The sequence below is a fragment of the Dendrobates tinctorius genome, unplaced genomic scaffold (assembly GCF_039654945.1).
Source record: "Dendrobates tinctorius isolate UK_male_01 unplaced genomic scaffold, ASM3965494v1 ptg000070l, whole genome shotgun sequence".
Taxonomy (NCBI): Eukaryota; Metazoa; Chordata; class Amphibia; order Anura; family Dendrobatidae; genus Dendrobates; species Dendrobates tinctorius.
The window spans coordinates 22,438,023-22,465,081 of record NW_027361738.1 but is presented as its reverse complement, the minus strand read 5'-3'; the positions used below and the strand labels follow the sequence as shown (position 1 = coordinate 22,465,081).

General features: G+C 43.6%; 1 protein-coding gene across 4 annotated transcripts in view; it reads right to left on the bottom strand.

The window, feature by feature from the left end:
• LOC141095454 (ATP-dependent translocase ABCB1-like) overlaps nucleotides 1–27,059 on the bottom strand; it is a 485,663-nt gene that overhangs the window by 184,343 nt on the left and 274,261 nt on the right. For 3 of the 4 annotated variants that reach the window (XM_073581458.1, XM_073581460.1, XM_073581461.1), the window contains 5 exons: nucleotides 26,046–26,171; nucleotides 25,060–25,263; nucleotides 22,967–23,137; nucleotides 22,714–22,875; nucleotides 12,690–12,941 (listed from right to left, as the gene is read on the bottom strand). In XM_073581458.1, the coding sequence (XP_073437559.1) occupies nucleotides 12,690–12,941; nucleotides 22,714–22,875; nucleotides 22,967–23,137; nucleotides 25,060–25,263; nucleotides 26,046–26,171 (915 nt within the window). The remainder of the gene's footprint in view (nucleotides 1–12,689; nucleotides 12,942–22,713; nucleotides 22,876–22,966; nucleotides 23,138–25,059; nucleotides 25,264–26,045; nucleotides 26,172–27,059) is intronic. The other variant, XM_073581459.1, reaches the window with a different exon arrangement.

The following is a 27,059-nucleotide window of genomic DNA, read 5'->3' as shown; positions in this document are numbered from 1 at the left end:
TGGAGAAAAAAGTCCTTTAATTGAAAAAATGACACAGACTCCTTTAATAATCTTAATTAAACCATACTTAAGACCTCGCCTAATTCCACCAAAGCCCTTGTTCTCCTGTAATAAACCAAAAATAAAAAAACAACAATATCCCTCACCTCTCCGGTGTTCTGTCCCATACCATAATACATGTCAGGGGTAGAAATAGTTTTCAGCCTGGACGGTGCCAAGATGCGATCGTCCAGGCTGAGAACCACTAGTGAATGAGCTGCTGCGAGTGCAGCTTCAATGACTAGCAGTGATGTCACTCATTGCCAAGATCTCAATCTGAGCATGCGCTGCCCCCGGCGGCCATTTTCGCGGAGGCTACCGCATCACAGCAATGGATATGCGGGGCCTCCAGGCTTTCATAAGATGCCAATGGAGCCCCCTGCACCAGAGAGCACCACCACCAAACCTGCCACACCAGCCACAACAGCCTGGGATGGGATTTCCCAGAGGCCACCTCATCGCAGCAATGGATATGTGGGGCCTCCGGGCTTTCAAAAGATGCCGGCAGCACCACCTCCGAACCTGCTGCACCATCCTGGGATGTGATGTCCCTGAGGCCACCGCATCTGTCGCACCAGTCTGGGATAGGAGCCATATCGCCAGACCACCAAACTCCCCCTGTGACCCTGCTCCATCAGCGCTGCTGATCCCCAGGGATAAGCTGAATTCGTACTGTAAGATGGACCCCCATTTGACACATTAATTTTTTTTCCCTATTTTCCTTCAGAAAATTTGGGGTGCGTCTTATGGTCTGGTGCGTCTTATAGTCCAAAAAATACAGTATATCGTTGTTTTATTATTTTTGGTTTATAACAGGAGATCGAGGGCTTCAGTGAAAATAGGCATTAGGTGAGCAATAGTGATGGTCGAGCAAATTGGAATGCTCGACCCGAACAACAACCCAATGTAAGTCTATGGGAAACTCGAGCAGTCCCCCGGCCGTCTGCAGAGGGGCTAGAAATTGCGGAAATTGATGGGAAGAGTGCTCAAATGACATGGGAGTAGCATGGGGAAGACCCCTGGAAGCATTTCTGACTCCCAGGTCACTGCTGTGAACAATGTTGTCAGAGTCTTATGCCACTTTTATAGACTCACAATAAAACACACAAAAACTAAACCAAAATGGATTTTCCTGGGAAATATGTTAAGGAACATCCTTTCCAGGGTAATGACTTGTATCTAAGTCAAAAAAATTGCCAAAAACAAAAATGATCCTCCACACTTTGGGCTATGTTCACATGTAGCGTTTTTGATGTGTTTCTGAACTTTAGCATTGCTTTCAAGCAAGACAAATGCATTCACTGGGAAATGTCATTTTAGCATTTTACAACCTTATCTGGCCATGTGACACATCATCGGACACATCCTGTTTCATTTATGAAGGAGGGACTCTGAAAATCACAAAGCCTATTTTTATAGGGTCATCAGGCGGCCTTTACTATTCTTAAAAGGGCCTGCAGTTGGCCCTCATTATTTTTAGAGTGCCATCATGCTTTATTGTTCCCATTATTAAACAGTTGGTCTCCTATATTGTTATTGCATATGCAGTGAGTGTCAGGGTTGCCCAAAATTTGGATGTATCCCAATACCCCTTTGAAGATATGTACAGGAGGGCCTCCTGAAAACAATGTTACCATTAATAGGAAGTGGGTCTCCCATACTGTTTGCCTATGCAGTGAATGCAAGGGATGCCCAAAATTTGGAGGCACTCCAATGCCTCTTGGATGGGACGTGGAGGAGGGCCTCATAAAAAAGTTCCCATTAGAAAGGAGCAGGTCTCCTATACTTGTAATGCCCATGCACTGTACGAGCTGACAAACATTTACCCCTGGGGGGTATACATTAACATACTGTATACCAATTTTTTTTGTACGGGCATCATAAACACCCTTTAAAAAAAATTCTGTGGGTGTTGCATCACGGACCACGGTCACCATGGTGATATGGTGGTGTAGGATGAGGAGAAGGAGGAGGACAACAGCAAATAGCCCAAATCAGGAAGCATGTGTGTGGGTATGAAGAGGTGCATGGAAATAGACCTAAAAAAAAGACACTGGATTTGAGTTTATGTTACGCTGCTATCATTTGGTGGTGTTGAGAAGTATGGCCCAATCCAGCCCTTGTTCATTTTTATAAGAATCAGCCTGTCAGCATTTTCAGTTGACAGGCGGCGGCACTTATTAGTTATAATTCCACCATCAGCACTAAAAACCTGCTCTGACAAAATGCTAGCAGCAGGGCAGGCCGGGACCTCCAAGGCATAGAGAGCCAGTTCATGCCACGTGTCCAGCTTGGATACCCAATAATTATAAGGCACAGAGGAATCAAGAAGGACGTTGGTATGGTCAGCAAGATACTCCCTCAGAATCTTCCCAAACTTTGCACTCCTTGTGAGAGTACCCCACGCCTCAGGGCCTGTGCGATGGGAGAGTCTGAGAAAACTCTCCCAGAACTTTGACAGTGTTCCCCTGCCTCTGCTGGATTGGATTTGTGTCTCTCTTGCCTGTACTCCTTGGTTGTCCAACGAACTGTTACCTCTGCCACCAGCGCTTTCCAATGGGAATTTTTTTAAAAATTCCGCAGCAAGGGCCTTCTAGTACTGCCTCATTTTAGTAGACATGTCGGTCTCGGGAATAAGAGATAGAAAGTTCTCCTTGTAGCATGGTTCTAGAAGTGTCACCAACCAGTAATGACTGTCACCCAAAATTTTGAGAACTTGAGGGTCATGGAAAAGGCAGCCCAGCATAAACTCAGCCATGCGTGCCTGACTGCTAACAGGCAAAACTTCCGTGTCATCACCAAGAGGATGACTGACCATGTTCTCCTCCTCCTCCCTGTCCTCAGGTCATCCATGCTGAACAGATGCTATGACAGTTGTGCAGGTAGTACTGTCTGTAGCGCATGAAACTATCTCCTGTTCTTCCTCCTCCTCCTTTTCCTCATTGTCACCTAATCCACGTTGGGATGAGATGAGGCTGGGCTATGTGTAATCACTCTGTATGGTTCCTTGCTCCATCTCATCGTGCTCTGCCTGCAATACATCCTCTTTGATTGAGAGCAGAGAGCATTTCAGAAGACAGAGAAGCGGGATGGTGACACTAATTATGGCATCATCGCCACTCACCATCTTGGTGGAGTCCTCAAAGTCTTGAAGGATGGTACATATGTGTGACATCCATGTCCACTCTTGAGGTCTTATGTGTGGAGTCTGAACTGAATACCGACGACCTTGTTGATGCTGGTAGTAAACAACTGCCCTCTTCTGCTCACAAATCCTTCCCAATATCTACAGTGTAGAGTCCCAACACGTGGGGACATCCCACACCAGTCAGTGAGCCAGAAGCTGCAAACCCTGCTGAAGCACGGCAAGGGCGGCGGAAGCTGTAGCTGACTTTCTACAATGGGTATACAGGTGGCGTACTTTGACAAGTAGATCCGGCAGCTCTGGGTAGGTTTTGAGAAACCGTTGAACCATGAGGTTAAGCACATGGGCCAGTCATGGTGCGTGTGTGAGATCGCCTCGCCTCAGAGCTGCCACCAGGTTCTGGCCATTGTCACACACGACCATGCGTGTTAGGAATCTGGGTTCTATAATGCCTATGCGGGAATCCAGATTCACACATTTGTCTCCAGAGGCTAAGTCCTTTGTACCAGCTTCTGAGCATGCTCACGGGACTAGCTCTCATTGGAGTTCAGGCGTCAGGTGCTCAGGTCCTGCTCCTGATTTGATTGGTTATGCTCAGGGCTCTGGAGATTTCCGGCAGGTCCCTTATGCTATAAAAAGTGCACATGACCGCTATGCCATGCGCTAGTATTTTTCATACTGCTGCTGTATGTATGGTGATGGATGCTTGGACTGGTGACTGACTTATTATGAAACCACTTCCCTATGATATTACGATTGTGTGAGTGATTGGGCAGCCGCCAGTAGCAGTGCTAGCATCCGCACGCTCCAGCTACACTTTTCCAGCAGCTAGCGTCCTGCATCGTGCCAGCGAGTTTGCGGTGTCTCCTCTGTGGCTCCGTGCACACCGCGCTGCGGTTGCAATCTGTCGGACGTTTGCAGCTGCGACGTTCCGCATCTTTTGTTACGGTAGGTCTTGACGGAGTAGTCCTGCGGTTTAAGGCTACTCCTGTGACCTTATATACCGTATCTGTGTTGCTGTCAGTCTGTGACATAGAGCAGACTCAGCGTTATTGTATACTCTGTGCGTGCAGCTGTGTGAACAGAGCTTGCCTCAGTGCATATTGGGTGCAGTTATACCCAGTGCACACTACCGCCATAGTGCTCTGCCTCTGTTAGCAGCGGTCTTTCCATCTGCCGCCCGGTGGACCCCGGGCTGCGAACACGCTTATTTATATTTTTTTTTAGCGTGTTCCGCCGCCGTAACAATGCGTGGCTGTAGGTTGAGCGGTGTCAGCCACAGATCTGCCTGGTCTTTCAGAGCTGTCCACAACTCTTCAGCATTGTGTGGTTTGTCACCTAAGCATATTAGCTTCAGCACAGCCAGTTGCCACTTGGCTGAGGCAGTTCTGAAGTGATTCCAGCTTGAGACTGATGTGGTAATTTCTGTCTGCGGCCACCACACTGCTTCTTTATGCCTGTTGGGGTGCTACTCCTCCCTCCCCCTGTGTGCTGCTGTCCTCGCTCTGCATGTCATCCTGCCAGGTTGGGTCAGTTACTATATCATCCACCACTTTGTCTTCAACTTCTGCACCCTGGTTCTCCTCCTGACTTTATGGCAATTGTGTCTCATCATCGTCCACCTCTTGTGACAAGTTCCCACCGTCACCTTTGTGTGACCGTGGCTGCTCAAATATTTGGGCATCGCTACATGTGATCTCCTCTTGCCCCACTTCAAGTGGACTGGGTGAGAGGCCCAAATCTATAAAAGGAAAAGTGAATGGCTCTTCGCAGTGTTCAAGTGTGGAATCAGTTGTCTCTGGGCACTTGGCATGGCGGGAGGAAGGAGTATCAGGGTGAGGAATATGCAGTCCAGACTCATGGCTACTGAGACTTGACAGTGTGGAAGACAGGGTGGTGGTGGTGGCAAAGTTACTGGAAGCATTATATGCTATCCAACCAACAACCTTTTGACACTGCTCTGGGTTCATCAATAGTGTGCTGCGGTCCTCTAGTAATTGGGACAGGAAGGTGAAGGGAGAAGATGTGGGTGTTTGTTGTAGCACAATTTCAGCTTGCCCACAGCATCGGCCTCTGCATGCACCATCACATCCAGTTCCCTGTCCCTTACCACATGCCTTGTCCATGTTAAATGGAGGACACTATTTTCCACATTCACTACAAATGACTGAAATTGGAGAGCACTAATATGTGATCCTGTTGTGAGTTCATTTTCCCCTTCACCGTTGATGTCTGTTGAACTCCCTCTGCTGGTGAAGAGAGGTAGTGAAATTGATTGGGATGGGAAAAACCTGTCATCTGAACAGGCGGAGCGTGATTGGACACCCGGAATCACTGAGTGGATATAAGGCAGCTGATGCCCTGCAGGGGTGCTGGTGATCCTTTCTGCTCTGAGCTCTTGCAAACCAGTTCAGTACCTGTCTTCTGAAAGCTAAGTTTTTGCTCTCTTATTTTTCCATGAGATTGTGTCTGTCTACTTAGTGTTTGTGTTCTGCCTGTCCTTGTTGGTTCAGGCTGAGCTCCATTTTTGTCTCTTGTCAAGTTGATCTTTTGCTTAGTCTTCAGAATATACCTGAGTGCTGATATAGTGATTTTGAAGTCTAGCGACTTCAGGGCCTTTTTTCCTATCAGACGGTTGGGACATTTTTGTAGGGTTTTTTGCGGATTGCAGCCAGCATATTTTCTGTCCTGTCCTATCTAGTTAGTGGGCCCCATCGTTTGCTCAACCTGTCTTTCTGTCTGTGTTTGTGTTTTCATCTGCTTTTCACCGACAATACATGTTGGGGGCTGTCTATTGCTTTGGGGTCTGCTCTGGGGCAGTTTAGATTTCCCCTTTCTTTCTTTAGGCTTATTTAGTTCTCCGGCTGTGAACGAGGGGTCTAGGGCACCGTAGGAACCCCCCACGGCTACTGTTAGTTGTGTGAATAGCATCAGGGGTCTGCAATCCGATAGCTACCAACCTCTCCGGTTTTCTGGACTTAGCTTGTATTTTTGTTTTTTCCTCCTTCGGTGACTCATTCATAACATGATCCCATGTGATGGACAAACACAGTTTTAAAAAGATGGATTTTTAGCTATGTAATATGGAAAGGATTTGGCTGCATTCTGCAGTGCCAACAAGCAAATGGAGCATCAAAACAATATTCTCTGGACTGCTTTATAAGCAAATAATCAGGATTAAGATCCAAAAGAAAAGATTCCTGGCCCCTGATACCTAGGGCCATGTCTATAAATATGTAAAAGCAGCAGCAGCAGCAGCAGACAGAACTGGAATAAACCGCTTTGATATATGCACTGCAGTCTGCCACATACACTGCCTGCCTGCCTAGCACTGATATTTATGCAGCTGGATTAGTCCTCAGAAGGACTGTTACTTGAGATGCATATGTGTATAATATATGGTATACCTACACTAATTAAGAACCAAGCAAATCTCTCCCTAGCTCAGCAGCAACTCTCCCTACACTACCTGGTTCCAGAGTAGACTGTGACGAGCATGGCGGTACCAAGTCTGATGTAGACCTGATGACGCTGTGCGGCCAGCAAATCGCTGTAATGCCACAACCAACATGGCTGCAGCAGACAATCCCTGCATGTTCATTGGTTCTCTAAAAAGTGCAAACATGCAGGGAGGGGACATGAGCTCCCACTGAGCAACCTCGGAAATATTCGGCGAGCTCCAAGCATCTTGAGCAGTGAGATGCTCGAGTGAGTACTGAGTAGTGGCGAGCATGCTCACTCATCACTAGTGAGTAACTGTGCTTGTTATTTTTAAATAAAAATGGAAAACTGTATTTAGTCTTATTTCTAATAAAGGACTTTATTCTGGCTGTGTGTTTACTTACCATGTAACTATAGGATTAGTAATAGATAGGTGTCTTATGGACGCTTCTCCATTACTAAACTGTGGGCTTGATGTCACCTGACAATACAAAGGTAACATCAACCCTACAAATGTGAACCCTACTTACCACTGCCGTTTCTTTTAATTATTTATTTAAATAATTAAAAATATGGCGTGGAGACCCCTCTATTCCTGATAACTAGACTTGCTGAAGCTGACAGCTGAGGGTTGCAGCCCCAATCTGTGAACTTTTGCCTGGCTGGTTAACAAAATTGCAGATACTAGGATTTCATCAGCTCATTCAACCAGACGTGTTTGAATCCAATTCTCATTAGACATGTGCAGAGCACGGATCACCTTCAAGTACCTGTCGGCCGACTCACAGGTGAAAATGCAAAATCACTCACTTGTCCAGCTCATGCAAATATTGAATGGAGGCAGGGCCGGCGTTTGGACCAGGCAGACCAGGCAGATGCCTGGGGCCCCCACCTACAAAGGGGGCCCCCTGCATCTGCAGTCCATTTATGAAGTGCCCAGAGGGTGTACAGCAGTGAATAACGCTGTGCATTGCTCTGAAGTCTTGGAGTGTCTCTCGCAAAGCCCCTTGAGCCCCCCTGTCTCTCCCTGCAGTTAGGTTAAAAGTTGAGAGTGAGGGGGAGGGTCCGATTACAGCACAGCAGATGACTGCAGCTCTATGTCTCCTCCTGTGTCATGGCTGCTCCTAGCACTGACCTGAGAATGGATATGCCTAAGTGAAGCCACAGAACCTGGTAAGAGCAGCAATATCAGGTCAAAGTGCAGTGATTTACTCACTGTGGTCCCAGAGCTCTGTGCTGATTGCTGTAGGATCAGGATTCACAGCCACATACAGCAGCGATCAGCATCAGCTCTGACCACAGTCACTTATCACTGCTTGTAATGTGACAGGGCGACCTCCTGTCACTACTGTCTGGATGACATGACAAGGATATTGTCTGCTGAATCAGGGGATTTATGATATAGAAATAAATGAATTCCCATGTGAAATAACAAGGGTAAACCATACATATATATAGTACTAGTACAGGTTTGCATAGGAATCAGCGTTTTTGGTGCCTTTTTTTTTTGCAGCCAAAATATTAATGATCTAGTGGATGGCTTACACAGTAAAATATCAGTATTTGCAGATGATGCAAAACTATGTAAGGTAGTTAACACAAAGGAGGACAGTTTGCAACTACAGACAGATTTGAATAAATTGGAGAATTGGGCTGAAAAATGGCAAATGAGGTTTAACACAGATAAGTGTAAGGTTATGCACATGGGAAGGAGAAACTGATGCTACAATTACTTACTAAATGGGAAACTGCTGGGGAAATCAGACATGGAAAAAGACTTAGGCATCTTAGTCAATAAGAAGCTAAATTGGAGTGCCCAGTGTCAGGCAGCTGCCACCAAAGCAAATAGGGTCATGGGATGCATTAGAAGATGCCTGGGGACACGAGATGAAAACATAATTCTCCCTATGTACATATCACTCGTCAGACCACACTTGGAGTATTGTGTGCAATTTTGGACGCCGGTGCTCAAGAAAGACATTACTGAACTTGTAAGGGTTCAAAGGCGGGCTACTAAAATGATAAATGGAGTTGGTTTACTACAATACCCAGAAAGGTTATCAAAATTAGGTCTAATTACTCTATAAAAGAGAAGACAGGGGAGACTTAATATATATGCACAAGTATATCAGAGGGCAATACAGAGATCTCTCCAATGAACTGTTTTTACCAAGGACTGTGACAAGAACAATGGGGCATTCTCTTCGTTTGGAGGAAAGACAATTTCTGCACCAGCTTAAAAGAGGGTTCTTCATGGTAAGAGCAGTGAGGCTCTGGAATTCTCTTCCTGAGGAAGTGGTGATGGCCAACTCACTGAATGAATTTAAGAAAGGAATGGATGCTTTTCTTGTGAGTAACAGTATAGAAGGTTACGAATAACATAATATTATAGGTAGATGGTTGACCCAGCTTAGAGGAAGGAATTTTTTTCCCTATGGAGAAAATTGGCTTCTACTCTGTGGGTTTTTTGCCTTCCCCAGGATCAACAATGCAGAACAGCTGCACTAAAAATAGGCTGAACTAGATGGACATAAGGTCTTCCTTCAGCCTTCAAAACTATGTTACTATGTTAAAGCTGGCTCTCTTGGCAGTAAAAACACTGCTTTCAAAATGCCCATTTTTTAGGGTATGTGCAGACGATCCGGAAATGGCAGCACTTTGAACGTAGCGGACTTGTGCTCCATCTAAACTGCTGCCATCTTTTGAACGCAGGTGATTCCACATGTGGTCACTGAACCGTGCGAAATCACTGCGTCCAGTACATGGTAGGGGTGAGATTTTCTAAAACTTTTTCATTGCTTTCTACGGGTGCAAAAAATTGCTGAAAGAAGTGACGCTGCAGATTTAAAGAACGCTGCAGTTGTGAAATTCAGTCAGGAGAAAATAAAAGGGTGTGCGGGAGATCTTTGAAAATCTCAGTCTTTGCTTGTGCTGTAAAATGCTGTAAGCTTCTTATTTGCAGAAGAAAAAGCTGCAGAAATTCTGCATATGAACGTGGCCAAGAGCGGCTTTTTAAAGTGCCAGCAAAACATATGAGATTTCTGAAATCTCCTGCATGCGCTTGATTTTTTTCAGACTGAATTTCAGAACTGTAGCACTTTTTAAATCTACAACGTGTCACTTCTTTCAGTGTGTTTTCACCTTTAGAAAGCAATGAAAGAATAAAAAAGAAAGCTGCAGATATTGCATCGGTATTTTTTGCTGCAATTTTTGAAATGGTTTTGGTGAATTAAACTATTAATGGTCATTCACCAGTTCAGTATTTGGTCAGTATTTCACATCAGGATTTGTAATGCAGAAACAGCAGTGGAACAATCAGAGGAAAAGTATAACAGAAACAGGTCACCACTTCTGGATTTCTCACCCTCCTGGTTTTGACTTGCACATACTGATGTGAAATACTGACCGAATACTCAATGTGTGAACGTGGCCTTAAACATACTGTAGACAAAGCAATCATCCTCACTTTAAAAAAAGCTGAGAAAAGTGTAAATAACCCCAGAAAACAAGCTGAAAAACAGGTGTTTTGAACGCAACATTTTTACTGCCAATTGAACAGGTTTTGGCTACTGAAAAAAATGCATGTGAACATAGCCATAGCGTTTCAGAGTAAGACTATCTGTGGTGTTACATAGGACTGCAGGTGACATCTACTACATTATCTGTTCTCCAAGAGTTATTACTGCTATCTCTGGTGTTACATAAGATGAGGTCAGAGTCATGTGACTGGTCACATGAGCCGGGGAGGGCTTCTGTTCTGGAGTGTGCTATGCATAGAGGGAATTGTATGGCGATCGGTACACAGCCCCTTCTGAAATGACAGGTGGGCGTGGTGGCTGATTCGCAGTGCGGGAAAACTGCAATCCCGGCCTGGATATCGGGTGGGAGTGTCAAAATCAGGACTGTTCCGCTGGATCCAGGACAGTTGGGAGCCCTGCTGTGTTATCTGCAGTGTTAAAAAAAAATTAAGAGGGGGTTGGGGGACAACTCTTTGTCTTGGGGCCTGGCCCTCCAATCTTTTCTGATCCTAGCCACGCTCCTGTGTAATGCTAATAGTGGCAGACCCATTGACCGATATAAGGCCCCTGAATATGGGGGCCACAGTGCCAGCACTGGCTCCAGGCCCCTCTGCCACCTGTATCCACTTCCTGCTCATGTAATGTAACCTAAATGTGTGGTTTTACAATGTTAACATTTGGGGCCCCACTTTAAACTTTTGCCTAGGGCCCCACTTTGTCTAAAACCGGCCCTGAATGGAGGAGATGAAAATGGAATAAAAATCTTGTCCTTTATTAGTGCATCATAAAAACAAACAAGTTGACGCGTTTCAGGCAATACTGCCCTTAGTCATAGCATTAAAAAAACATATTACAACACAATATATCTAAAGGCATATACTATAAGGCTACAACCAATCACAATGCATGTCAGTTAAGCATATATCAATCACTTGAATACCCAATGGAGGAAATCACACCCAGCCCGACCTGAATATATTTTAGCAACTGAATCCATACACAATATAGCAAGTACAAATAGTAAAAATACATCAATACCCTTCAACAATACATATAAATACATGAAAATACATATAAATAAATATGTTAAAATCACATATCTTTATTACATTATACATGAAAAACATCATTTAATGATAAGGTATGATCTGTTTTATAATTCATTCCTTTAGGGAAACAAGTGTCTAATTTTAAGATCCATGCTGCCTCTCTGGCTCGCAAACTAGACACTTTATCCCCACCTCTCACTGCCCTCTTTACTTGTTCAATGGCAGTTAGGCTGGGTTCACATCACGTTTTAGCAGCCCGTTCAACGCATAGCGTTGACGGGCTGCTAACGGTATAGCATAACGTGATCGTGTTATGCTATACCCGCGCTAGTGGTGACGGAGCCTCAGACGCTGCAGGCCGTGTCCAAGGCTCCGTCAGCGAATGACGGCACATCGTGAACGCGTGCCGCTTTGCGATGCGCCTGACAATGGCGGCGTTAACGGACTGCGTTACACCGCGTTATACCGTGGTGTAACGCAGTCCATCAACGGATTGCTGCCTATAACGCAGTGTGACCTCGGCCTTACTCTCATAGAAGTCAACAAAATGCAGTTAAAATGCAGGGGAACACATGCCGTTTTTTTTTTATTATTATTTATTTACAGCGCAAGAGAGGCTGATGAATACTCTCATCTGCCGCTCCTGCTATCACTGTTATTAGCAGCAGCAGGTGTCGGATGATGGGATCAGTAGTCCCATTCGCTGACATCAGTGACCAGAGGTAAACTTTATACCTCCGATCACAGCTGAGCGCTCACGCTGTCTTTTGACAGCGTGGTAATCGCAGCTCTCTGATTTCACCACCGATCAGAAGCGGTGTTTGCCACTCTGTCATGCTCATGAACAGTCATGAACCCGAACAGTAACACGGTCTTCCTGGTGAAGACTGTGTTCGGTGTCCATGCCCGAACAGTAGCTGTTCAGTACAGACGCCGAACTTTATTGTTCGGGTTCACCCATCTCTATTTGGCATGTTTTTGTGTTTATGCTTTTCTTTTCTGGGGGAGGGGGTGTTTCTTGCAGGTAATCCGGTCTTGATAATAACATGACCACAAGAACAGTTCCATAGACTATAATTTGTACTAGTTCTATCTGTGAAAAAGACAGACATAACTCGTACTTGAAAAGTCGACATCTGAATGAAGCCTAAATATTCAGTGCAACAATTAAAAAAACAATCTCCTTTCCATTGTGAAGTGACAAGTCTGTCTAAGGTTATGATCACCTGGGTTCAATTTCCCAAAATCCACTGTATACTATTTTACCAGCAATTTTGATGACATTTTTCAAAATCTCATCCACACATAATGCGGAGAAATTCTGCATTATAAATTGAGTCATATTGTAGATTTGTAATCCATGACTTTGCAATGCAAAAAGTGAAATAAATGTGTGAAATCAGCACAATTTTTGCTTATTTTGCCCTTGTGGCAGCAGATATATCCGTGTACATGCACCCTTCATGTGTTTAATTTTGTACCCTAGTCACATCTTACCTTATCTGTAACTCCATATTTTTTCCTACTAGTTTTTTTTTCTGAAGGATCCCCTTTACTTTTTCTTCTAATTGAGCCATTCTTGAAGTTTCCACTTTTTATAGGTGCCAGCATGTTCTCAACATCTTGTAAAGTCGGCTGGAAGTTTTCTTCATCTTCGATCTTACTAATATCAAACGCTGCTACAGAACTTTCATTATCAAAAGAACTCTCCAAGCCAGTATCTTCTGCATGGCTGCCTTTGCCTTCGTTCTAAAAAAAAGTGACAATACAACTATTATCTATTACAGGATAAAGGTTCTAGTAATAATTTTTCATACAAAAAATGATCACAAAAAAATAATTCTGCTACACAATTCTATCAGCATGGAGGACAATTAATATTAAAGGGAACCTGTCAGCAGGATTTTGCTCAGTATACACCAGACACTGTCTGGTCGGCGCCATTTTACTGAATAAAATGATACCTTGGTTGATGAAATCCATCTTGTGGTTCTTTCTTAATCTTTAGTTTCAGTTTTGTGTTAGGCCTGTTTCACATTTCCGTTTGCTGCCATTAGTCAAAATCTGCCATTTTGCAAAAAAAAAACAGATCCGCCATTTTTTTTACGGATCCGTTCTTTTTCCCATTGACTTGCATTAGCAGCGGATTTTGACAGATGGTCATCCGTTGGATCCGTTTTTTGACGAATGCGCCATAATTTTGGCGTCCGCTGTCTTGAGTGGACGGACAATGAACCGTTTTTTGTCTGCGTCAAAACAGTGGATAGCAACGGATCCGCCGCTATCCGCCATTCGTTATAATGTTTTCCTATGGGCAGCGGATCCGTTGCCAAGCGATAATTGATGGAATCCAGCAACGGATCCGCTTTTTTACACTGAGCATGCCCGGAAGAATTTCCTCTCTCTCTCTCTCCTTTTCCAGAGTCATGTCACTTTAAATTTCATGAAAAATCAGCTAAAGACGGATCCGTCAAAAAACGGATCCTGTGTCATCCGTTTGTGGCAAAACGGAAACTGATCCGTTTTTTCACACTCTGGCGGATTTTGACTGACATCAAAAAACTGAAGTGTGAAGAAGGCCTTAATCAGATTCTCATGCCCTAAAGCGGGGCTGGTGTATGTTGTGCTCTGATTAGATATTCATAATGCAGACTGCTGACAGGTCACTGATCCCTCACTGTCCTGCCCCCTAGTTTGCATAATGGATACCAGTACCTACTGAATAAAAAAAAAACACACTTCTGCTGGCAGGTGCCAGCCGTGGCACCTGCGCTGCACTATAATTTGCTTATTTAATTGAGCAAGGAAAAAAAATCAATTTGAAAATGTGTGCCTGCACAGTAGAATCTCATTAACACAAAGCTAAAAATAAAGATTAAGAAACAACCACAAGACGGATTTCATCAACCAAGGCATCATTTTAGTCACTATAATGACCTGACACTGTGTGTAGGTTACTATGCACAATCCTGGTGACAGGTTCCCTTTAAAGAAAGTTCTACCTACATTCAACCACTAAGCCTTGCAAACAATGGAGGCAACATAACAATGTTCAATAATGAATAAATACCGTATTTTGCTTTCACAGTAGTCCATATTTGTGCTACAGATTGCCTTTGTTTTTTTCATGGGCGTTTGTCAGGGTTTGCCTGACACACCGGCTTTGTGCTGGCTATCAAGTCCCAGGGGAGCCCTAGCCTTCATCCTTTAATCCCTGCACAGGAATGTAGACTTACATAGGGGCAAAGTTTTGGAGCTGGCAGGAATGATGAGGTCGCTGAGTCAGAACCAGGAGGTAATGCAAGATAGAAAATCAAATGGCAGAGGAATAGCCAGGAAATGGGCAGATATTAGAACAGGGATAACACAGGTTGAACAAGGGCAAAACAAGCTGCAGATAAACAGTTTAGTGTTTACTACAAGGCTACGTTCACACGTTCAGTATTTGGTCAGTATTTGTAAGCCAAAACCAGGAGTGGGCGAAAAATGTAGAAGTGGTGCACGTGTTTCTAAGGCCTATTTCAAAAGTCCTGATATTTCCAGTACCGGAGATGTCAGTGTCCGTGTGTGCAATACTTGTAGAACACGTGTGGCAACCCCATGACACCCATGTGCTGCATCAGTACCACACACACCGGCGCCTTAGAAGCAGAGGTACAGTTAGTGCTGTTCCCGGCGCCGGATGCTGAAGCTGGCTCTCATCATTCTCCCTGCTCTGCCGGCAATCAGCGCGAGCAGGGGAAAATTCTGAGAGTTATATTCAACTGATAACTGAGACAGCAGATTATAACTCCCATCAGCATACACCTGCTGTTGCTAATAACAGTGAGAGCAAGAGGGTCTGATGGAAGTATTCATCACCCGCCATCTGCGATATAAATGAATAAATAAATAATTCAGCAAAGGTTCCCCTGTATTCCCATATTCTCTTCAACATATTTATTAACAATCTGGCAGAAGGTTTACGCAGTAAAATATCAATATTTGCAGATGATTCAAGACTATGTAAAGCAGTCAATATAAGAAAAGATAATATTCTGCTACAGAAGGATCTGGATAAGTTGGAAACTTGGGCCGAAAGGTGTCAGATGCAGTTTAACAATGATAAATGTAAGGTTATACACACGGGAAGAAGGAATCAATATCACCATTATACACTGCATAGGAAACCACTGGGAAATCTGCCATGGAGAATACAGACTGATATCACCCCAGTAACGCTTCTACTTGGTGCACTTGGGTGGGCATGAGTTCAGACAGTTCAGCGCCGACCCTCTTTATATATTGATATATTGAGGTTCAGCCGTCGGGGAAGTAGTGATGTTTACCACCCACGGGTCCTCCGGATTTACCGCCAGCTGTTTGACCTGAGGCGGAATGACTTCTTCGGGCATGCCCACTATCCGAGCGACTTCAACTCTGCATTGGGCGACGATCTCCTGGTCTGTTAAATTCACGCAACGTACAAGCACCGTCTCTTATCGTACCTCGGCCAACGTTCGGATCACCAAGAGTCCTGCAGGCAGTTGTTCCACTACCGAGGGTTCCAACTGGACTTCCACCTCCTCCAGCGGAGCATGTGCCCAGATGGGCAGGATTAGTACGGTCTGTCGGGGTGGTAGGATGAGTTGGGTGGAGGCCGGTACTACCACTTTTCCTAACGTTTCCCTTTGACTAGAGGTCTCCTGCACCCAGGCTGTGCAGATTAACTGTTGGAACACCCACAGCTGGGGGTGTGCGGACTCCACTGGTTTGAAGACAAGTGGGAAGGCTCATCACTCAATAGTTTCCCGAACTCTTTCATGATATTCATCCCCAATGTAACGATATGACCGTGGCCAGCCTCTCCCTGGGTCAGCACGATACCCCTCCGCCCAAGATCTTTCCCACACAAGGTGACCTGAATCCACACCACCCCTGCGACCAGCATGGGCAAGTGATTTGCGCCTTCAGTTTTGCCCCACTCAGGCCGGAGAGTCTCTGGAAAGTGCCGACGAAAATACATTTCCGGCATCGTGGCCACTTGAGACCCGGTATCCACCACACAGTACACGGCCCGGCCATCAAACTCAGCCCAGACCAGCGGGCATGTAGACACCAGATTTGTGGGACTTTCACTACTCCTTCTTTTCCATTCTGGCTCCGGGCGACGTCCCCCTGGCTCGGAGCCTTCTAGTTTAATGGGCAGCGTGGACGGGAGCCAGCCCGTCGCGGACATTCACTAGCCATGTGTCCTATCTCTCCGCAGTTATAACAAGCAAAGGACCTCTGTCGTCGGACCCTCCGGGCCTCGTTCAAGACACTGGCTTCGCCCTGACTTCCAGCGGCGCACTGGCCAAACTCAACTCTCTCAACTCTCACTTTCATCAGGGCCAGCTCCCCTTGAATATTCAACAGTTCTTTCCTCATCTCTTCAACCCATTGGGGTTCAGCTATCGACTGTACTGCTGCTTCACCACTCTGGACCTTCCCTACCAGGATTGTCACCCCCTGTTCCTGTTCACATAAGTGGGTCTCTCTCCGTATGTCAACAAAAGTGATGAGAGGATCTGTCCGCACCCGCTCTCTCAGGGTCTGCTTGGTCATGGTGTCCTGCAGGCCAGTCACCAACAAGTCACGCAGCATGACATCTGTTGGCCCTATCCCCATCCCATCTTTTCTGACAATGGTGGTGTGTAGTTCTTGTAGGGCATTCATATATTCTGTAACAGTCTCCCCCTAAGTTCCCCTATGTCAGTGGGGTCCCCATGAGTCGCCTCCAGGATTTGGAGCACTTTAGTAAACGTATCACGGTCTCGGGGAGTATGCAGCATTACGGAGTCTCAAGCCTCACCGTCCAAAGCCATAATGGCCACCTCAGCCTCTAATGCGGGGGTCATAGGGTGAATTCTCATCATACCCCTCATACATTCTGTCCAATGCCACAACATAGTTTTAGACCCTGTAAATTTTGGCAAGTTACTCAGCATGGCCCCCAGAGAGATACTGGTTCTGGGCCCAGCCACCCGTTCTGCAGCCTCGGTGCTATCAGACTGCATCCTGCCAACAATGCCAAAATATAAAAGGAAAGAGATCCAGTGGTGAGCTGGAGGGGTTAACCAAGATTTACTGTATAGGAAATTAAACAGAGAATACTCCAAGCAGGGAGACAAGATTAGCAAAATCAACTACGGTTATTAAGCAACCACCATGCACAATAGAAAGAGATGCAAAAAATGGAGTAACTTATCGCTTGTAGCTCTTGCAGGGGAAAGACTGGAAAATCTCCCGACGGCATCGCAAATTGTGAACAAAGTCTCTGGCTCTATTACGGAGGAACGAGAAGCACTGTTTGGCTAGAGTATGCTGGCTTGTGGAAACAGTACTTTGTGTGGATCCCTCAGTGATGGTGCCGAACACGAGCCATGTGTCCGCTCACAGACCGCGGTAGCGAGCGGCCCTCTGCGATAGTCTCTAGGAACACAGCAAGTCAACTTATCAAACACCACAGGCAGGAGGGGACTATCCAGAGGAATGGGGTCAGATGGTAGCTCAATAGCGTTAAAATCAACTGTGGGGTCAGCACTCTGTGGGAAAGGTGGCGTGGAGTTGTCAGCTGGAGCAGCAGAGAGGGAGTCAACCTTCTCCTGTTGCTTTCCTGCCAAGTCTCCTGCGTTCCCGCGCTTAGTCCTCTTTATACTCCCTGTGACCCCTGCTGTTCAGCGTGAAGGTCCTTCCCTCCCAGAAGAATCCTCCCCCAGTAACAGTGGTGACAGCCCCGATAGTTCCAACCTTAAAAGGACACCAGATTCTGACTCAGCTCATCCTCTTACATACAGTTTTGGGCACCAGTGCTCAGGAAGGATATAATGGAGTTAGAGTGCCTACAAAGGAGGGCAGCAAAGTTAATAAAGGGGATGGGGGAACTACAATACCCCGAGAGATTAGCAAAATTAGGATCACTTAGTCTTGAACAAAGATGACTGATGGGCAATCTAATAACCATGTATAAGTATACATGGGGCAATACAAATATCTCTCTGAGGATCTGTTTATACCAAGGAAGTTGACGGTCACAAGGGGGCATTCTCTGCGTCTGGAGGAGAGAAGGTTTTTCCACCAACATAGAAGAGGACTCTTTATTGTTAGGGCAGTGAGAATCTGGAATTCCTTGCCTGAGGAGGTGGTGATGGTGAACTCAGTTGAGGGGTTCCAGAGAGGCCTGGATGTCTTCCTGGAGCGCAACAAAATTGTATCTTACGGTTATTAGGTTCTTTAGAAGGACATAGATTTGGGGATTTATTCTAATGGAATATAGGCTGAACTGGATGGACAAATGTCTTTTTTCGGCCTTGCTAACTGTTTTACTATGTATTTTCTATAACCAGCCACACAAAACAAAACTCATAGCTGGGGGCTGTAACCCTCAGCTGTCAGCTTCAGCAAGGCTGGTTATCAAGAACAGAGTTTTTTTAAAATTATTTAAATAAATAATTAAAGAAAAAGGAGTGAGGTCTCCCCCATTTTTGACAAACCAGCCTTGCTAAAGTTAACAGTTGGCTGCTGGTTTTCTCAGGATGATAGGGGGCCATGGATTTTGACCCCCAGCCTAAAAATAGCAGCCTGCCGCCGCTCAGAAAAGGCACATCTATTAGACTGGCTGGGAACGCAGCCTTACTGACTGGCGGTAACATTGATGACGTCACCACTGGTCAATGATGCTGCGCTCGCAGCTGCTCATTAACCAGTGGTTCTCAGCCTCCACATTCACATCTTGTCACCTTCCATGTTGAAAATTATGTATCCCCAGACATGATTACGATGTGAGACAGAACGACAGACAGGAGAGGAATATTGTTGTTTTGTTATTATTGTTTTATTACAGGAGACAAGGGATTCAGTGGAATTAGGCGTTAGGTGAGGATAATGATGTTATTTTTAAATAAAAATGGATGTGTGTTTTGTTTTATTTTAAATAAAGGACTTTATACTTGCTGTGTCTTTATTTACCATAGATGTCTTATAGATGCCTCGCCATTACTAACCCAAGGGCTTGATGTCACCAGACAATGCAAAGGTGACATCAACCCCACAAATTTTACCTCACATGCCACCACTACAGGGCAAGTGGAAAGAGACGGGCAAAGCACTAGAATTGGTGCATCTAATAGATGTGCCTTTTCTGGGCAGCTGTGGGCTGATACAGTATTTTTAGTCAATACCCATGGCCCATTACCATCCTGAGAATACCAGTCTCACGCTGTCAGCTTTAATAAGGTCAGATGGAAAAAAAAGGGGGGGACCCCATGCAGTTTTTTAAAATTCATTTAAATAATTTAAAAAAAACAGCGCGGGGAGCCCTCTATTCTTGATAAACAGCCTTGCTGAAGCTGACAGCTGAGGGTTGCAGTTTTGCTTTGCTCTCTATAGAAATTCCATGCTTTTTTTTTTTAAATTAATTAATTTATTTATTTATAGCACAGGTGCCGCTGATGAATACTCCTATCAGCCGCTTCTGTTCTCAATATCTTTAGGCCTGTTTCACATTTCCGTTTTACAGATCAGTTTTAATCCGCGAAAATGGCGGAAAACGGATCCATCGGCGGATTGACAGCAACGTGTGTCACCGGACGTTGTTTTGACGGATCCGGCGAAGGTTGAATTTTAAAGGAACCCGTGCCCGGAAAAAAGGAGAGAGAGAGAATGTATTTTACGATCCCTGAACAGCACTACTGGGTTAAAAATGATCCCGGAGCAAAGCTTCCGGGCATGCGCATATGAAAATAGCGGACCGTCAAGAAGAAAAAACATTCCAGTGTCCGTCTCATCCGCCCGGGAGCCAGAAAAATATTGGCGGATCCGTCAAAAATCGGGGGTGACGGACGACCGTCAGTCAAGATCCGCCAATAATGTACGTCTATGGGGGAAAAAATGGATCCGCCCCTTTTTTGGCGGATCCGTTTTTTTTAAAAATTGGCGGATTATAACTGACGGGAAAAAACTGAAGTGTGAAAGAGGCCTTAGCGGCGACTCATGGGAGTAATAGTCCAATCAGCTGCCACCTGCTGTCTCTGTTATCAGTTGAATATAACTCTCATCATTGTCCCCTGTTCGCACTAATTGCCGCTGCTTCTCTGGCACAGGTATGTGTCACACAGATGATATCCATGTGTGTCATTCATGTGCACGTGTGCGGGCCGTTTTGCAACCTATGTTGCTGTTAAAATATGGACATGTGCACAGACACATTCACTTGAATAGGTCTATGCGTGTAAGTGTCTCCGGTACATGTGAAAACTGTTACCACACATACTAGAGACAGAGACGTCTGAAAAAGGCCTAATAAACTTTTCTTCTGATTGTTTCACTCCTGATTTTGACTTACAAATACTTATGTAACTCTTTTCCTTCCCCTGCCTATACTTGTAAATATTTAAAAATGTAATAAAAATTATTCAAGCACAAATACTGATGTAAAATACTAACCAAATACTCAACATGTGAATATGGCCTCTTTGGCTCTGGAAATTGACTCACAGGAGTTTTTACAGTTAGGTCCATATATATTTGGACAGAGACAACATTTTTCTAATTTTGGTTCTAGACATTACCACAATGAATTTTAAACAAAAGAATTCAGATGCAGTTGAAGTTCAGACTTTCAGCTTTCATTTGAGGGTATCCACATTAAAATTGGATGAAGGGTTTAGGAGTTTCAGCTCCTTAACATGTGCCACCCTGTTTTTAAAGGAACCAAAAGTAATTGGACAATTGACTCCAAGGCTATTTCATGGACAGGTGTGGGCAATCCCTTCGTTATGTCATTCTCAATTAAGCAGATAAAAGACCTGAAGTTGATTTGAGGTGTGGTGCTTGCATTTGGAAGGTTTTGCTCTGAAGGAAACATGCAGTCAAAGGAGCTCTCCATGCAGGTGAAACAAGCCATCCTTAAGCTGCAAAAACAGAAAAAACCCATCCGAGAAATTGCTACAACATTAGGAGTGGCAAAATCTATAGTTTGGTACATCCTGAGAAAGAAAGAAAGCACTGGTGAACTCATCAATGCAAAAAGACCTTGGTGCCCATGGAAGACAACAGTGGTGGATGATTGCCGAATAATCTCCATGGTGAAGAGAAACCCCTTCACAACAGCCAACCAAGTGAACAACACTCTCCAGGAGGTAGGCGTCTCAATATCCAGATCTACCATAAAGAGAAGACTGCATGAAAATAATTACAGAGAGTTCACTGCATGGTGCAAGCCACTCATAAGCATCAAGAATCAAAAGGCTAGACTGGACTTTGCTAAAAAACATCTAAAAAAGCCAGCACAGTTCTGGAAGAACATTCTTTGGACAGACGAAACCAAGATCAACCTCTACCAGAATGATGGAAAGAGAAAAGTATGGCGAAGGCATGGTACAGCTCATGATCCCAAGCATACCACATCATTTGTAAAACACGGCGGAAGCAGTGTGATGGCTTGGGCATGCATGGCTGCCAGTAGCACTGGTTCACTAGTGTTTATTGATGATGTGACACAGGACAGAAGCAGCCAAAAGAATTCTGAGGTATTCAGAGCCATACTGTGTGCTCAGATCCAGCCAAGTGCAGCCAAACTGATTGTCGTCGTTTCATACTACAGATGGACAATGACCCAAAACATAAAGCCAAAGCAACCCAGGAGATTATTAAAGCGAAGAAGTTGAATATTCTTGAATGGCCAAGTCAGTCACCTGATCTCAACCCAATCGAGCATGCATTTCACTTGTTAAAGACTAAACTTCAGACAGAAAGGCCCACAAGCAAACAGCAACTGAAAACCACCGCAGTGAAGGCCTGGCAGAGCATCAAAAAGGAGGAAACACAGCATCTGGTGATGTCCATGAGTTCAAGACTTCAGGCAGTCATTGCCAACAAAGGGTTTTCAACCAAGTACTAGAAATCAACATTTTATTTACAATTATTTAACCTGTCCAATTACTTTTGGTCCCTTTAAAAACAGGGTGGCACATGTTAAGGAGCTGAAACGCCTAAACCCTTCATCCAATTTTAATGTGGATACCCTCAAATGTAAGCTGAAAGTCTGAACTTCAACTGCATCTGAATTGTTTTGTTTAAAATTCATTGTGGTAATGTCTAGGACCAAAATTAGAAAAATGTTGTCTCTGTCCAAATATATATGGACCTAACTGTAATTAGGAAGCAATTCCACCCAACAATACTAATTAGCAAGGAAATAAATACCAAGCTTCAAGCCTGGCTAGAACCAAAAGTCCAAGAAGTAAAGTACGGCCATCGTATAGTCACTCTGCCATGCCCAATGACTGAAACACAAATAGAGAAGTCAGACACTGGCACAGTCTAGTTACAAAATGACCAGCATCAACTTCAATAATTCAATATACAAATGTTCCCATAATGTCCTTAGCAATTCAGAATTTGTAAGGATTGTTGCATGGAAATAAAATTAGATATGTTTTTTTTATTTTGTTCCATTTGAATTAGGTTGTTTTCTATACATTTTTTGTAGATCCATTACCTGAAGCATCAGAAGAGAATGGTAGATACCATTTTTTTTAATAAGCTCTCTGTGTGTTCCTTGTTCCACCACTCTCCCATCATGAATGCCGGCAATGATATCAGCTGTCTTGATAGTAGACAATCGATGTGCTATCATAATGATGGTCCGACCAGCTCTAGCCTCAAAGAATCAACATAAATAAAAGATCAAAGTAAAATAATACAGCATAATGTATAATATTATTCATTGCAAAGTGTTTAAAATATGTCACCTTATCCAAGGCAGCTTGTACTAAAGCTTCACTCTGTGTGTCCAGTGCTGATGTTGCTTCATCTAGGAGAAGTATTTTTGGGTTTTGTACTAGAGCACGAGCTATTCCTATTCTCTGTTTCTGACCACCACTTAGTTGTGCTCCCCTCTCGCCCACCAATGTGTTAAATTTCTGTGCAAAAAACAGAATACAGTAAAAAGTATATATTATCTCTAGACATTTTGCCATTTTGTTAACATTTTTAAAAGACAGAGATGGTGCTACAGCTGCAGGTGGGATTAGAGTAGTACTGCACATGCACGTGTCACCATCATGCATTATTTGGAGCATATTCTATAAGGGGTTGACATGTTTAGAAAGTCCATTTTCTAATTTTTGAGAAATCTGAGTTATCTCTTTTAAGAGACCACATTTGTTAACCTAAGTGAAGAGCCCCTACCCCAAATTAAAACACAAGTACGTGGCTGAAGCCACAAGGTGTGATCGAGTGGCAAGCTATTCCTATGCAGTATGTGTTGTGATGCTAGCACACTTTGCCAGTATGCAAATGAGTATAGTCCTCTGAAGATATTTTTGTTAATGCTGAAATTAACTGAGAGAGGAATAAGAGTTAGGTTGCAAAAAAAAAGCTGCAGGTCCTTGATAGAGATGGGCAAAAATGAACAGTAAAGTTTGGGGTCCATACAGAACCCCTACTGTTTGGGCACAGACCCTGAACATGGACTTCTCCAAGAAGTCAGTGTTACTTTTTGGATTCGGTGAACTTCGGTGAGCTCACTGAGCTCAACGCTTCACAGTGAGACTTTTTCTCAATTTGTTAGTGATCTCACTGAGGTCGCTGGAGTTCATTGGACCGGTTGGGAACACAGTCTCAGTGACCTGAAGAAACCTCAATGATGTCACCGCTAGTCACTGAGGCTGCGCTCGCAGCAGCTCATTCTCCTATGGTTTTCATCCTTGACGGTCGCACCTTGGCACCGTCCAGGTTGAAAACCAGTTATTACAGACATGGATTATGTTATGAGACAGTACGTGGACAGGTAAGGGATATGGTTGTTTTTTATTTTTTTTATAGTAGACCAGGGCTTCGATGGAATGGGTGTAAGGTCAGTATAATTGTTTGTTATTTTTAAATAAAGTAAAACTGTGTCTTTTTATTTCAAATAAAGGACTTTATTCTTGTTGTGTGTTGATTTACAGTATATAGTATTAGTAATGGAGAGGCATCTTATAGATAAAGGTGACATCAACTGCACAGGGCAAGTGGAATAAGCTAGGCAAAGGTCCAGAATTGTCGCATCTAATAGATGCACCTTTTCTGGGGCAGCTGTGCGCTGCTATTTTTTAGGCTGGGGGGCCAATATCAAGGGCTTGTTACCAGCCTGAGAACACCATCCCCCAGCTGTCTGCTTTAGCTTGGCTGGTTGTCAAAAATGGGGGAGGACCCACACCGTTTTTTTAAATTTTTTGTTTAAATTTAAAAAAAAAACGGCATGTGGACCCCTCTATTCTTGATAACCAGCCATTGTAAAGCTGACAGCTGAGGGTTGCACCCTGTATTTTGTAAAAAAAAATGTATTTATAGTGCAGGCCCCGGCTGATGAATACTCCCATCAGCTGGTGCCTACTCTAACTGTTATCAGTGACAGAAGGTGTAGGCTGATGTGAGTAGTAGTCCCATCAGTCAATGACTGTGACTGGAGGGAACCACAGATCTCTGACCGGCAGTAATTATCTTACCGCCAATAAGACACAGTATTTGCCGAGCTGTCATGCATGCAGATGACAGCATGGCAAACAATGGATGTTTGGGTTCCCCATTCATGTGAATGGAGTCTGGGTTTGTGTACTGTTCTGGTACCCAAACTGAATGTTTTTAACCCACCGAACCCTAACAACCAGGGATTCGCCCATCATTATTAGGCAAGTCATAAACATATAAGAAAATGATGCTTACTAATTCTGCTATATGCCACCATTCATGTCTAGAGAGATGGCTGATTGTATGCAGTATGACTGTGCACAAAGTAAAGCTATAACTTAAATTATCAAACATATTAAGCAAACAAGGTGTTAATATAAAACAAAATTACTTCTGGAAGTCTAGATATGAAGTCGTAGGCATTTGCTGTTCTGGCTGCTTGCTCGATTTCCTCATCAGTTACTCCATCTCTACCATAGCGAATATTTTCACTAATGGTTGTCCCAAACAAGACAGGTTCCTGTCCTACCACACCAATATTCTCTCTTAGCCATTTGACATTGAGGGAACGTATATCATGTCCATCCAATGTAACCTAACAATTAAGAATAATAAGAAATTATTAACATTTATGTTTCTCTAATACCATTAGACTAATTCAATTAAAACAAATATATATTCTTTATTCAATCAAGCAAATAGCCTCTTCAGAGAGGAATGGTACCTGACCTCTATCTCCACCTATTGAATATCCTAAAAGTCAATGTCGACCCTTTAATAAGCCTTGCCACATGACTTTGAAAATGAAATGTCTGGTTTAGCTTCAAATTCTAACACATGTTTCTGGGTGTTTTTTGTTAGGTAAGAGGCCACTGACAACAGGACTAACAAGAAAAGTTTTTATCTACAGAGAGTCCCAAGACAACATCAGGAGATTTATAAGCCATGCAATACTTCTATGGAAAATTAAATATGAAACGCAAACTCTGACCAGAGGAAGTGAAGGAGGGAGCGTTGTGTTAGCAGGACAGGTGAGGGTTGGGTCTAGTAGAGGTGAGTTCAATCTTTCATTTATTTATTTTTTTAATATGTTCTGATCCCTCTATTAACTATGCCTTGGAGTCTACAGAATAAATGTATTTTCATAGAAATTTCAATTTGGACTAACTTTATTTGGACCACATCGTGTCTAGTGGTCGAATCAAGTGAATTTGCTTCAAATGAATTTGACTATCTCGAAGTAACATCAAGTACATAGCCAAAGTGCCTTTGTTGAACCTAGTGGCTAATTAACCCAGCAGTTTCACAGTTTGACCATTACAAGCAGCAGACCAAGACAAAAAAAAAATAATTGACTATTAATAAATGAATTCCTACCTCGCCTTCTGTGGGATCATAAAATCTCTGTAGTAACTGCATAACTGTGCTTTTCCCACAGCCACTCGTGCCTACCAGAGCTATAGTCTTGCCAGCCGGTACTTTCAAGTTCAGACCAAGTAGAACCTACAAATATAAATACAAATAAACATGCAATGATAATTATATTTCTTAATGATTAAAAAACATAATTGCTTATTTATGTAGTTGGTTTGGCCACACTCCTCCCATGATTGCACAAGTTCAACCTTGATTATTCACTTTCAGGAGGATTTGCATAAACCCCATCCTCTTTTGCACAAAGCGTCCCTGGAAATGTGAAATTATTGGCAACTATTGTATGTTAACCCTTTTACCCCTTAGGTTTTTCCGTTTTTGCTTTCTCGTTTTTTGCTCCCCTTCTTCCCAGAGCCAAAACTTTTTTATTGTTCCATCAATATGGCCGTGTCAGGGCTTGTTTCTTGCGGGACGAGTTGTAATTTTTAACAACACTATTGGTTTTGGCCACATTTTTTATTTTTCTTTACCATGTACACTAAATGTTAAAACTGACCTGCCATTATGATTCTCCAGGTTATTACAAGTTCGGAGACACCAAACATGTATAGGATCTTTTTTATTTAAGTGGTGAAAAAAAAATCCAAAATTTGGCAAAAATTTTTTTTGCCATTTTCCCGAGTCCCACATCGTCTCCATTTTTCGTGATCTAGCTCTGGGTGAGAGCTTATTTTTTGCACGCCAAGATGGTAATTTTATTGACACAATTTTGGTATAGATACAATCTTTTGATCACCCATTAGTGCATTTTATTGCAATGCTGCAGTGACCAAAAAACATAATTCCAAATGGTGGTTTTATTTTTTTCCTCGCTACGTTGTTTACTGATCGGATTAATTATTTTTATATATTGATAGATTGGGCGATACTGAATGTGGCAATATCAAATATGTGTATTTTTTATTATTTTTTAATTGTTTTATTTTGAATGGGGTAAAAAGGGGGTGATTTGAACTT